General features: G+C 33.4%; 1 protein-coding gene across 2 annotated transcripts in view; it reads right to left on the bottom strand.

Annotated features, from left to right (window-relative positions):
- The window catches only part of LOC126808813 (nucleoporin NUP188), an 85,343-nt gene that overhangs the window by 10,083 nt on the left and 60,952 nt on the right, over positions 1–14,308 (bottom strand). For both annotated transcript variants that reach the window (XM_050533786.2, XM_056101145.1), the window contains exons 36-41: positions 13,970–14,098; positions 7,399–7,473; positions 7,116–7,201; positions 6,247–6,401; positions 5,534–5,709; positions 1,509–1,640 (exon numbers count right to left, since the gene is read on the bottom strand). In XM_050533786.2, the coding sequence (XP_050389743.1) occupies positions 1,509–1,640; positions 5,534–5,709; positions 6,247–6,401; positions 7,116–7,201; positions 7,399–7,473; positions 13,970–14,098 (753 nt within the window). The remainder of the gene's footprint in view (positions 1–1,508; positions 1,641–5,533; positions 5,710–6,246; positions 6,402–7,115; positions 7,202–7,398; positions 7,474–13,969; positions 14,099–14,308) is intronic.

Genomic DNA, 14,308 nt, shown 5'->3' with positions numbered 1-14,308 from the left:
GTTTGTTTCCTAGTCAACTGCAGTTGAAAAGAGGGGTTGCAAGGCAACAAAACATACGCCCACAGCAGCTAAATCGTCCAAGCAGTCGACAAGGGTTGTCACATTGGGGGTATTTACAAGACAATTTCATACAGATGAGATAATAATTTTCGTCATTTGAAGGTTCTAAAGGTTCTACAAACTGAAACAAGGGCCTTAACAATGGAAGTAATTTACAGAAATTGTTGAAATTTGACAGGCTTTTCTGTTTTACTAATATAAATAATGCATATAAATTTCATACAGATCGGATAAGTTTTGTCGTTTGAATGGGCATAAGGTTCAACAAAATAAAACAAGGGTCATAACTCTAGAAGTACCGGTAATTGACTGAAACTTCTGATATTCAATAGGTTTCTTTGTGTCACTAATTTAAACGATACATATAAATTTCAAACAGATCGGATGATGAATTTTATTGTTTGAGCATTCACAAGGGCCAACAAAGTGAAACGAGGACCATAACTCTAGAAGTAATTAACTGAAATACAATAGGCTTCTTCGTTTCACTAATTTAAATGATGCATATAAATTTCACACAGATCGGATGCTAACTCTAGAAGTAATTAACTAAATCCAATAGGCTTCTTCGTTTCACTAATTCAAATGATGCATATAAATTTCATACAGATCGGTTGAACAAAGTGAAACAAGAGCCATAACTCTAGAAGTAATTAACGGAAATTGCTGAAATTCAACAGGCTTCTTCCTTGTTTCACTAATTTACATAATGCATACACATTTCATACAGATTGGATGATAATTTTTGTTGCTAGAGCATTCATAAGGTGCAACAAAGTGAAACAAGGGTCATAACTCCAGAAAAAAATCAACGGAATATATTGAAATTCAATAGGCTTCTTCATCTCACTAATGTAAACAATCAGATGATTAATGTAGCATGTAGGGTGTTCACAAGAAATTTTGGATGACGGACATGCATACGGACGGATGCAGCGGCAATATACGACCACATTTTCATTTGGCGTATAACAAACACTATTTGACAGCGAGTGGTTCTTAAACAAATAAATCAGTTGTCAATAAATCAAGGAAGATGAGTGAAAATATCCTCTATTATACCAAATTTCTGTTACTGAAGTGATAGGCTACTCTACTTAGTTTGTCTAAAAGAAGGGTATTCCAAAGAATGCAACTGCTCGACAAATAACTGCTAATTATCCAGTAAATGTCACCACATAACACATTTGATTGTCATTTCAGTTGTTAACATCAACAAGTTTCTACAAAAATGCCTTTTAATACAAATATTACGTAGAAACCAAAGAAATTGGACTGCATTTGTGTTAGCTCAGATCTTGATGTAAACCACCTCAATGACAGGGTCCAAGATATACATTATTGTGATCAGACCTCAACCCACATGACTTCAAAACAAATATACAGATAGATAATCAATAATTCATTTTGATAGAAATATGTACCTTTTAGAATTGGATATTTCTTACCTTAATATAAGTTTCCATAGAGATAAGTAAAGTAGGTAGAATAGAGTTCTGTTGTAAAATGGTTAGCCATATTGTTGAATCTCCGATGCATCGAATTAACTCTTCTAATAAACAGCAACATGTTATCTGTAACTATATAAAAATTATATGTTTAACAAGAGGTTGCCAAGAAAGATACGCCCACATTAATAAATGTCTATAAAATTTTTAACACAAAAGCATTTATGATTAAATCTCTATATCAAAAGATTTAAGCACAAGTCAGGTATTTTTCGACTTGTAGTTTAAATTTTTAGCTTACTGTGGACACATAATCAGTTATATATCAACACTAGCTCTATGTGGAGATGTAAAAATTTTAAGAAAGACAAAACATAAAAATCCAATGAAATACATAATTTAATCTTTAATTTAAATCAAAGACGTCCAGCCATTTTAAAGGAGGCAAGTCACTAACTCAATATCATCCACAGTCTTCTACATTGCCAACATGACTTATTGGTCAATTTAAATCAATAATTCATATTTACAAAATGTAAATTTAAAAATTGGCACACGAATCGAGTGCCAGAATGCTTTCGAGCACCATTTGTAATAAAGTGACTTGATGAATAAGGCTAAACATATCCCACAGGAGAAAACTACCAGTGTAGACTGAAATAACCAGACGCCACAGACTGCCAATCAATTTGGACTCTTCATGTATTTCGTCGAACATAACTGATTAGAAATTACAGTAAAAATATAAACGATTAAATGTAAATCAGTTTATATACATTTGTAATACATTATTATATGCATGGTGACCCATTTGTGTCCATTTCTAGGTGCCAAAGAATAGCGATTTAGCTCCTTTAATTAATGCTATTTGTGACAATAAATCATCTTTTTCCTGAACTAATATTCTTAAAATCTGATTAACCACCCCAATTCAATTTATTTGATTTGATCTGTAAGTCTAAATATTTATAATGGTTATATGAAAATTATTTTCATTCATTTGACCTTTAGGCCTAGAACAATTTTTACCATGAATATACATATAAATCAAAACATGTTTTTTATTACATTCCAAAGCAGAGGATAAAATACGACCTTCTAAAGGTTTTAAATACACACTGTGGTGAGAAAATCATTTTTAAAATACCAAAATAATCAGACACCAAATAGAGTTATCTCCCCTTTAAATTCAACAGATGACGTCTGCTAGCTTGTCATTTGCCTAGTCATCTGTGTAATGAAAAGATGCTTTTTGTTTTTAATGAAAAAGAAAAGGTTGAAAAATAGTCTAAGCAAAGAGGAAACATTGAAAGCTATGTCAAGGTAGATGTTGTTTGCTTTGTCCAACTTATTAATAAACACTTGTCAATGTCTTAGTCAAAATAACATTATCAATTCAAACCCATGTCTTCTATGTTTAGTAGGCCCTTAATTGTATGAGATAAACAATTCTTTTAGCAACAACAGACACATTTTGGGTCCCCAGAAAAAACTTCACAAAAAATTTAAAAATAAATCAAAAGACCCACCCTTTATTTGTAACTGGTCAAGAATTAAAAAGATAATGTCCCTACACATACACGCAAAAGTAAAACCCTAAACTTTACTTTCAATGAAAACAATAACCAAGAGAAGGGCATAGATATAGAGAACAATCAATGTAACTTATGAAAAAAAAGTAAGTTTATATAGACTCAATAATCTTTTAACTTGTAAAAATTGAACTCACCCTACTCAAAATTCATATAGGCTCAATAATCTTATAAAATTGAAATCACTAGGCCTATATAGGCCTACTCAAACTTATATAGGTTCAATAATCTTTTTATCAGTAAAATTGAAATCACTGTGTAGCAAGCTGACTGACTCAAAATTTATATAGGCTTAAAAGAGGCAAGTCGCTAACTTATTGGTTAATTTAAATCAACATTGATGTTGTTATCTTACCGTGAAAGATGGACTTCCAATATCCAATATTTAAGACAAAATGAATTTTTTTAAATTGACACAAGCATCGCGTGCCAGAATGCATTCGTGTGCCATTTGTAATGAAGCAACTTGATGAACGAGGCTAAACATATCCTACATGAGAATACCACCGGTATAAACTGGAATAACCAGATGCCAAAGACGGTTATTCAATTTGGACTCTTCGCATATTTCGCTGAACATAACTGATTAGAAATAACAGTAAAAACAAAATTGATTATATACATTCATATTACATTATTATATAAACTTACGTGGCGACCCAATTAGCTCCTTTAATAATCTCTTTTAACTTGTAAAAACTGAATTCACAATAGGCCTACTCAAATTTATATAGTCTCAATAATCTTTAACTTTTAAAAATTGAAATCTCTATTGGCCTATTTAAAATTTAGGAAAACATAAGCTTAAATACATTATGTCTATATATACTATTTTAGATTACGCTATTTACCATTTTAGATTTTGAATGCAAACTCAGTCTTGTATAATTAACATTGATTAATTTAAGAATTTTATGGTATGTGAAATCCGGGGGTTAAGATTCCACGTATATGTTCAGTGAGTCGCATCTTAGGGATTCTGATCACCCAGTCATTTGGCGGGTGTATGATGTATGAGGTGATCTGTCCCCGCTATGGATGCTAGTTACACCCGATCCTATGCATGTACGGCTTTCTAGACAGAAAGGGAGGCCATGAGTGGTCAGCGTGAGTCTTCCTTGTATCTCTCAATCACAGTGATAGATCGAGATATGTAGGGTTTCAAGTACCATCAAATGGAAGTTTCCTAAACTTGATTACTTTCACTTTTAAATAAAAGTATTAGATTAAAATATGCAATTCTTGGTACTAATTGGCTAGTGTATACTCTTGAAAATTTAAGTTGACCAATAGAAAGATAACTAATCACAAAATTACAAAACAATGGTATTGTAGTTTTATTTCCCACCATACAAAGTGCATTCATGACTTGAGTAAAATTAATATTGTCTGTAGTTCTACTATAAAGCTCTACTGAATGTCTGTACATAATTTTAAGTCGGCTTCATGCAATATATAACTGATTCAATACGACGCTAGTTTTGTTTGTGTCAAACTATTACTATGTTTGTAATTTATATTAAATCATGTTTCTGTTTTTAATGTTTGTTTTATATTTTATATTGGTTAATGTTTTATCGTTGCTGTAGTTATTTATCTTTGAAGTTGTATTTATGTAAATGCCTGATAAATTACTTATTAGTATAATATGGACTGAAAACATGCATTTTATAGGTAAGAATATTTAAATTATTTGATAACAATAATTAATAAGTACATTTTTACATAAATCAAACCCTCACACTCAATCAAAGAAACATAAGTTTTAGTTTTTCTTGGATTTGCTAACATAACCCATACATGTATAATATGCTTAACAAGCCTATCCATAGGGACAATACATGGGATATTGTGCAAGAAAATCGATTTAAACAAGCTGGGTCATGCCATATGCTTCAATATGAACTCGCTTGAATTTTATTGTTTTATGGTATACTTAATAACAGACAATTGATGTGTGTGTTTTGAAAATTTATAAAACATGATGTATATTTTTAAAAGATGTGATGTTTTATGAACTAAACAGATATGAGCTTATTGGTTATATCTTTTTACAAATAATCATAACCCCAAAACTACACAAGAGTGAATACTTTCCATATATCATAGTTCTGAGTGTTATGTATTGTAGGCCTTTAGACCTTCTAATACCCAGACAATGACCATTATAAACCGTTGTACAGGAAGATATTTACAATAAATATTTCTATCCATGACATTTGGTATGACATGAGCCTCCAGAGGGACCACAAGCTAAAAATGTGATTTTTTGTACAGTCAGGGGATATAATCCTGGAAGTTGCAGTCCGATATATGCCACTATCGAAAGGAGCCAAGATCTTTGGGTTATAAACATACATTTTAAGTTTCATCAAAATCGAGATCCTCTTTTTCATAATTTCATGTAAAAGATCCATTGATTTTTATACTTACTTTTAATTTGGAATCAATATCTGTTTCCACAACAACTATGTCAGACATCTTGTCTTGTGATAAGGTTTGTTGAGACTTATGAATCAGTTCCTTTAAACCAGGAAGCTGGCGAGTACTCTGTAGTAGGACTGCACAGACTGTTGGTAGTAGTGCTGACAGGTTGTCAAGAGGTATATCTATTAATGAATGAGAATTTGAATGATATACATTGTGTAAACATAATGTTCCTTTTAAGATTTTGAATATGTTATAAAGAAGAGACAAAAAAACAAAATGTGTATCACTGAATAAGCCCAAAACAGACAAGATGTAGTAAACACACAAAAAAACGAAATTTTGGTATATATTTCTAATTTGAAATTTTGGTATATATTTCTAATTTAACTATCACTTCCAATAGAGGCACACACAATGTTTTTAGATAAAGTTCTTTGACAATTAATATACTTTATTGATCTATAAAAACAGGTTAAAAAAAGGATGACGATTATCCAAAAACACATGGTGTTACTGTATTCAAACTTAAGAAACACAGTTTTAATCAAATAAAAATTAGACAAAAGGTGTTGAAATGAATAAGAAAATATCTCCACCATTCACCAAAGATGAAACATAAAACATGATTTCTTGTTACTCGAATGCAATTCTCTCAATTTGGAGTTTACACCCTCTACAAGTACCTAATGTCAAATTAGAAAGAAAGTTATTCATACTGTGAGAATCTTGTTTATAAGTTGATTGTAAAATGGATGTTATGGAAGCTAGTAGACCAATCTGTACAGAGGGTATCAACATCTGACTATTGGCACATGTCTGTAGAATTATATTCTGTAATTTCTGTAGAGTAGCCCTTGGTTTTAATATAGAACTACAAAAAAATAATTGGGTCACATTTAATGAATGACTTTTTAGATGTATAGCACAAGGTTTCTGTTTCAAATTTTGACTGTCAGACAGAGGCCAGAATTAGGTCACCAGAAGTCATTGTCAGCTTCAATGCAGAAAATTCTCACCATCGAACTTAGTCAAGGTAATGATATAATGAATCTATACTCGGAGTTTCATCACTCTCACTTAATTATAAACAAAGTTATTGTGCCCCAAAGCATCAACCAATCAAATTACTTATCTCTGCTTATCCTAAGCAGAAAATGCTCACATTCGAACTCCATCAAGGCATTGACCTAATAAACACCTACACCAAGTTTGAACATTCTAACTCAATTAGAATGGGAGTTATTGTGTTCCAAAGTCTCGACCAATCAAATTGCTTATCGCTCTGCTTACCCTGAGCAGAACATGCTCATTATCGAACTTAGTCAAGGTACTGATGTAATGAAATTATACACTAAGTTTCATCACCCTCACTTAACCCTTCCTGAGCTAAACCTGACGATTGTCGGGATAGTTTTATAGTCTGTCAGAGCGGCACCCGACGATAGTCGGGAAGTTTATTTAACTTGGTTTACTCCCCTGTAAAAGCATGGTTTTAACCTTAGATGGTGTATAACAAGAGTTTTTATTACAAGTTTTTATTCTTCGAAAGGTGGGGGACAATTAATTAGTAGGGTTGTATACATACCTAGTATTATTTCTAATAATGGTGAAATATAAAGCACTGGAAACAGATGCTAACTTCATATTTAATACTGATAAATCACCACTAAACTGTAATGATGCACATAGAATTACCATATATTTGGATACTAGCAGATATCATCTACTGCTTCTAGGTTTACAGTTAATTGAAAGAAAGTAATTTGGGTTTTAAATACTAATTTTACAATGAATGGTAAGTTCAAGTCAGAGATGTTTGTTTTACTGTGTCCTTTTTAGATCTATCAGTGTTTTATGTAAAATTTTACCTGTTCTTGAATTCCTATCAACAAATCTTCTAAAATCTTCTCTTTTACCCTATCTGTTAATTGTAATTCATCTACCTGTAAATATAAAAACAAGTACTTTTTTTAAAGGCAGGATAGATATTATTAACCGCATTTTATCCCTGTGAGAATTACAAGAATAGAATGAGGTTTACAGAGCGTATCCACTGAAAACACTGGGGTTAAATGTAAAGTAACTTGTCTGAAATTCTCAGTTCAAATATTGAGCATTTCAGAAGGGTTTGCCAATTATTTTAAAAACCGGTTACATAACTTAGATAAAGAATTTTTGACTGTTAACGTGTAATAAATAACCTGATAAACACATCTACGATTTGCATAAAGATGGGTTGCCAAGCAACGAAACATACACCCACAGCAGCTAAATCATCCATGAGGTCGGCAAGGGATGTCGCATATTTATTCTTTTGTAGGTAATAGGGGGCATTTACAAGACAATTTCATACAAATCAGGTTATAATTTTCATTGTTTGAGGGTTTACAAGATTCTATAAACTGAAACAAGGGCCTTAACTCTAGAAGTAATAAAATAAATTATTTTGTATATAATTGGGTGCATGTACAAGACAATTTCATACAGATCAGGTTACGGTATAATTTTCATTGTTTGAGGGTTTTGGCTGAACAAACAACATCAATAACATGGTCATCAAATGAGAAAGTATATTTTAATAATGTGAAACATCTGACCAACAGATTACTAGTTATAAACAGTTCATGACACACATGATATATACGATAAAGGCAGACAAACGGCGAGACACGACGAACGCTGTCTTAACTAGTATTCCGCCATAGGTGTCCCACAAGGCAACGTCACACATGCAGCTTATCATATTACTGTAAAATTATAAAAGAGATGTACAATGCATAACTGTATAAAGCAATACCCACAGACCTTAACTCTAGAAGTAATAACAGAAACTGCTGAAATTCAATAGGCTTCTTCGTTTCACTAATTTAAAGAATGCATATAAATTTCACAAAGATCAGATGATAACTTTTGGCGTTAGAGCGTTCACAAGGTTCAAAGTGAAACAAGGATCATAATTTCAGCTCCTTAATTATCAGGTGTTTCCGTAATTGCAGAAATCCGAAAGTGTTTTTTAACGTTATTTGTTACTAAAACTTTTTTTTTTTTAAATAATTCTGAAATGCGTTAATCTGAAAGTGCTTTTACTAAAACTTCTTTTTTTTTTTTTTTAAATAATTCTGAAATGCGCTACACAATAAACTAAGTAAATGATGAAATTAAACTTTTACTATAGCAATTAACGGAAACTGCTGAAATTCAATTGGCTTCTTCGTTTCAAATTTAAATGATGCATGTAAATTTCATGCAGTTCGGATGATAATTTTGGTCGTTTGAGCATTCACAAGGTCTAATAAAGATAAACAAGGGCCATAACTTTAGAAGTAATTAACAGAAATTGCTGAAATACAATTTGCTTCTTGGTTTCACTAATTTAAATGACGCATATAAATTTCATACAGATCGGATGATATCTTTTGTCGTTCAAACTTTCACAAGGTTCAACAAAGTGAAACACGGGTCACAACTCTAGACATTGTTATTACCGTACATTGTTGCAATGTAAACAACATATATAAATTTGAAAACGCTCTGATGATAAATGTAGAGTGTATATTGTCGTTGGATGGACAGAGGCGACAACAATATACACCCACATTATCATGCGGACCTATAAAAACCAAACAGTGAGGCTATCTCCCCTGTCGAAATTCGAAAATAAATAGATGACACATATTTATAAATTGCACATTTATCTTTTTCAAAAGTATCACGCTGCAATCAAACTGATTATCTATACTTAGATAGTCATAAAATGTTCACGATCAAACTCAGTCAAGGTTTTGTAGTACCTGGTAGTGAAACTATACACGTAGTTTCATCACTCTCCATCAGTTAGAATCAGAGTTATCTGTCCCAAACACTAGACTCATTAATTGGCCATGTAAAATGTTTATCCTTAAAGAGCTAAAGTTGCCTATTGTAGGTCTTTCTTTAGACCTTAAATGTTATATAATCATTAACTAGACATTTATTAAAGAGACATTATGGAAGATGATTATAGATAAAGAGAGAGGGAGAAATGGGGTTTAACATCCACTCGACACAAACCAGGTCATTTTGGGACTAACATATGGTTCAATTTTATTTTAATAATTCGCTTGCGAGGAAACTGGAGGACCTGGAGAAAACAAAAATTATTTTTTGTACAATCAGGGGCCATAATCCAGAAAGTTATGGTCTGAAATGCACAAATATCAAAAGGGACAGATTTTTTGAATATAAAGATATCTTTTAAGTTTCATCAAAATTTGATGAAAATTGTGACCTTTAGAGGGTCCATAACTTTTGTATTACATACTTATACACAATTTGCATACAAAGAGCAGCAATTTTGTTTGGCAGTTTCATTTTCGATTTTCCCGAAATTCCAATTCAACCTTCATTATGGTGGAATGATGATATATCTAAACGGTTTTTAAAATCGGAAATAACATTTTTACCTCTGGAGAATCAAAAAGCTAAAATGCGATTTTTCGACCAATCCGGGGCCAGTAATAAGCAGTAATTGTATTCCATAGAATTGTGACCTGTATATTGATATACCATATTTTTACACTATTTGCCTACAGGGGACAGCCATTATGTCGATCAGTTTTTGTCCGATTTTCACGAAATTCAAACTCAACCATCATTAGTGTATAACTGTGATATATTCACACCTTTTTGTTCTTAAATGGATAAAAATTGTGACCTCTAGAGGCACCACAAACTAAAAACGCGATTTTTCGTACAATCAGTGGCCATAATTCAGGAAGTTATGTTCCGATGTGCGCGAATATAGGAACCAAGATCTTTTGGTTATAAACATGCATTTCAAGTTTCATCACAATCGGATCAAAATTGTGACCTCTAGAGTGTCCACAACCTAAAAACGTGATTTTTCGTACAATCAGGGGCCATAATCCATGAAGTTATGGTTCGATACATGCCAATATCGAAAGGAAATGAGATTGTTGGGAGATAGACCTATATTTCAAGTTTCATAAATCGGATAAAAATTGTGACCTGTAGACAGAGGTCGCAGTCACACAAAAATCTGCGATTTTCACACATTTTTTTCAAAATAAACGCAAATATTGACGGACGCTGAGTAATTTACCCGCAGAGAATTTCCCCGTGCTTCACCTGGCATTTACACACTGCTACTGAACTGTACATAGTCTCCGTAGGTTTTTATATTTCCTCTTATTTCGTTCATAATCTTTAAGTTCATGGCAGTAAGCCTTCTATACGTAGCTATTCTGAGACCCAATATTTTGCCGCACTGGAAGCAATAAAGTGCATTTCATACAAGACTTTGGATTGGCTAGAACACAATAAACTGTTTACATTCATGAACCAATCAAACGTGTAATAATATTGCTAGAATTTTTGCTCTTGAAATTAATGATGGCAGTATATTTCATTAATTAATATCTTTGGCAAGTTGGTAGATTCCCACATATGTGGAATTGTACTAAATCAACTTAGTCTGTAATTGACATATTGTTACATAAAAAGAGCTATTTAACCAAAACAGGTGTCTATAAAATACCCTGAGAGTACACGTGAGTGGAATTATTCTAATTGCATCATTTAGCTTAAAGTAACCAATCATATCGTGAATTGCACAGGTTCAGGGCCATGAACACGCTTATTTATGCGTGATAAACGTGGGTGCTATATAAGATATCTATTTGAACCTTTCAAGTCAGACTTCCATTAGATTCCAGAGAGCTTCCATCTGAGTTCTTAGACAGCCGCGAGGCTGGCTAGGGTGGAGAAATGGGTTCTAGGTAGTATTGTAATTTGTGCTATGCTTGTATACCTCTATACAGCTATATATATATATATAAAATGTAGAAGCGTACTGTTGCATTGTTATTCCTGGTAAGGAAAACGTCTTAAGAAACTGTAAGAAGTAAATACACAATGTGAAGCAGAAGTAAAGACAGCTAGAGACAAATTCTAGACAATCACAAGGCTACAGAAATATGTAGTAAGAAAAGATGCATGGGTCGTACGTAGGATGTGGCGACCGGTTTTCCGACATATACGCCCGCTCTCCACGTCAGACAGAAGACCTATGGTGCTACAAATATTGTCTTTCATAGCGATAGTTTGCTCTTTACTTCCTGTCGAAGTGAAAGATTAAAATAAATGTGACGTCAACCATAAATATGCCGTCAACCTTCAGTCGTCATTAGACTAAATACATTATCAATGAATTAAGGACGCTTAAAATAGGGATGTTCACTTAATGAGCCAATCAAATATTGTCTTTCATAGCGATAGTTTGCTCTTTACTTCCTGTCAAAGTGAAAGATTGAAATAACTGTGCCGACAACCATAGATATGCCGTCAACCTTCAGCCGTCATTAGACTAAATACATTATCAATGAAATAAGGACGCTTAAAATAGGGATGTTCACGTAACAATGTTACTTGCTTCTATTGAGTATTTTGAGAGACCCTAAATCACGCAGATGTAGAGAGCAAAAACACAAAAGTTTTGAATGTCTGCATATTTTTACGCAACTCGAAATTGATCCACTGCGACCTCTGCCTGTAGAGTGTCCACAAACAAATTGTGGAGGGACGGACAGCGGCGACAACAATATATGTTCACATGAAAATGTGGGCGTATAAAAACTAGATAATGTAAAGTCGGTAGGATAAACAAGCCAACAGTGAGGCTGATGTCCCCCACCAAAATACCAAAATAAATAGATGACACATTAATTTATCGCACATTTATTTTTTTTAAAGTATCAAGCAATCAAACTGATTATCAACTATACACTTAAGTTTCATCACTCTCTATCAAAGTTATCTTGTCCTAAAGCATCAACCAACAAGGCATTGACCTAATCAACACATACACCAAGTTTGAACATTCTAGCTCAATTAGGAAGAGAGTTATCGTGCCCCAAAGTATCAACCAATCAAATTGCTTATCTCAGCTTACCCTAAGCGGAAAATGCTCATCTAATCAAATTGCTTATCTCTGCTTACCCTAAGCGGAAAATGCTCATCTTCGAACTCCATCAAGGCATTGACCTAATCAACACATACACCAAGTTTGAACATTCTAGCTCAATTAGGAAGAGAGTTATCGTGCCCCAAAGTATCAACCAATCAAATTGCTTATCTCTGCTTACCCTAAGCGGAAAATGCTCATCTTCGAACTCCATCAAGGCATTGACCTAATAAACACATACACCAAGTTTGAACATTCTAGCTCAATTAAAAGTTATCGTGTCCCAAAGCATCAACCAATCAAATTGCTTATCTCTGCTTACCCTAAGCGGAAAATGCTCATCTTCGAACTCCATCAAGGCATTGACCTAATAAACACATACACCAAGTTTGAACATTCTAGCCCAATTAGGAAGAGAGTTATCGTGTCCCAAAGCATCAACCAATCAAATTGCTTATCTCTGCTTACCCTAAGCGGAAAATGCTCATCTTCGAACTCCATCAAGGCATTGACCTAATAAACACATACACCAAGTTTGAACATTCTAGCTCAATTAGGAAGAGAGTTATTGTGTCCCAAAAAGTGTGACGGACAGACAGACGGACAGACAGACAGACAGACAGACGGACGAACCCATTTTAATAGTCCCCTGCTTTCTTCGAAAGGCGGGGGACAAAAAAACAATGAGTGTTGAGCAGCAAATCAGATTCAAATCCAGTGAAATTCCGACACATAAGATAGCATCGAGAGTTGAATAAGGGGAGAGAGAGAGAGAAATGGGGTTTAACGTCCACTCAACACAAACTAGTTCATTTCGGGACTAACATATTGTTCAATTTTATTTCCATAATTCGCTTGCGCGTAGGGGTCTTTAGCAGTGGGAGGAAACCAAAGGATCCAGAGAAAACCCACAAGGTTGGACAGGTGACCCTACTCCTTGTCACGTACAACCGGGAATCGAAACCACACCAGTTGACTCAATGACAGACTTTATGATACAGTGCGCATGTGCTGACCATTCCGCGATCGAACCCCCCAAGTTGAATAGGGTCTTTTCATGTTAATAAATGTCTAATTCATAGTTTATATAACATTTAAGGCCCAAAGAAAGACCTGCAATAGGTAGATTTAGCTCTTGCATAATGTATGTTTAACAAGACGTGACCACAATGAACTCTTGATGCCACTGGATGCTTGAGATTTTAACTTGATTAGAACGGTTCAACCATTTAATGACTTAATTTAAAAATGGAGAAGCAAGGCTAAGCCTCAGATATACCAGTACCGTGGTTACAATAATAAACAATTAATGCACACATCTTGTCAAAACTACAAAAGTGATAACTTGGCTCTGAATAAAGTGATTTGAATGAAATTTCCAATATATTCATTTGCATTAGCTATTTTTGAACTATTATAGCGAGAATGGCCAGCTCTTTATCTAAATCTTACATAATGTATCTTTAATATAAACTTACTTTAAATTTGGAATTGGTAATTAGGAAGTTTTTCCATGAGAGCAACAGAAGTAACGTTGGGTCATCTGTTATTTCATCTGGTGCTGTTTTGTTTTTCTTTCCTTCTGATATCAAACTGTCACGTACACACTAAAAATAAAACCATGTTGATATAATTATCAGTATTTCTTTATAAAATCTCTATTAGTATTGGTAATAATGGTATTTAAAACTAAACTGCTTTCTTTTGATGTTTTTGACCATGTCCAACCAATCCTATGACACATTATTTACATTACATATTTAAGTCTAGGAGTGCAGTTTTAAGATTTTAAAGTAACCAGCGGCTGCCAGGTAGGA

This window comes from Patella vulgata, chromosome 1, assembly GCF_932274485.2.
Source record: "Patella vulgata chromosome 1, xgPatVulg1.2, whole genome shotgun sequence".
NCBI lineage: Eukaryota > Metazoa > Mollusca > Gastropoda > Patellidae > Patella > Patella vulgata.
Note: the sequence above shows the minus strand (reverse complement) of the source record. Positions and strands in the feature narration are given on the sequence as shown.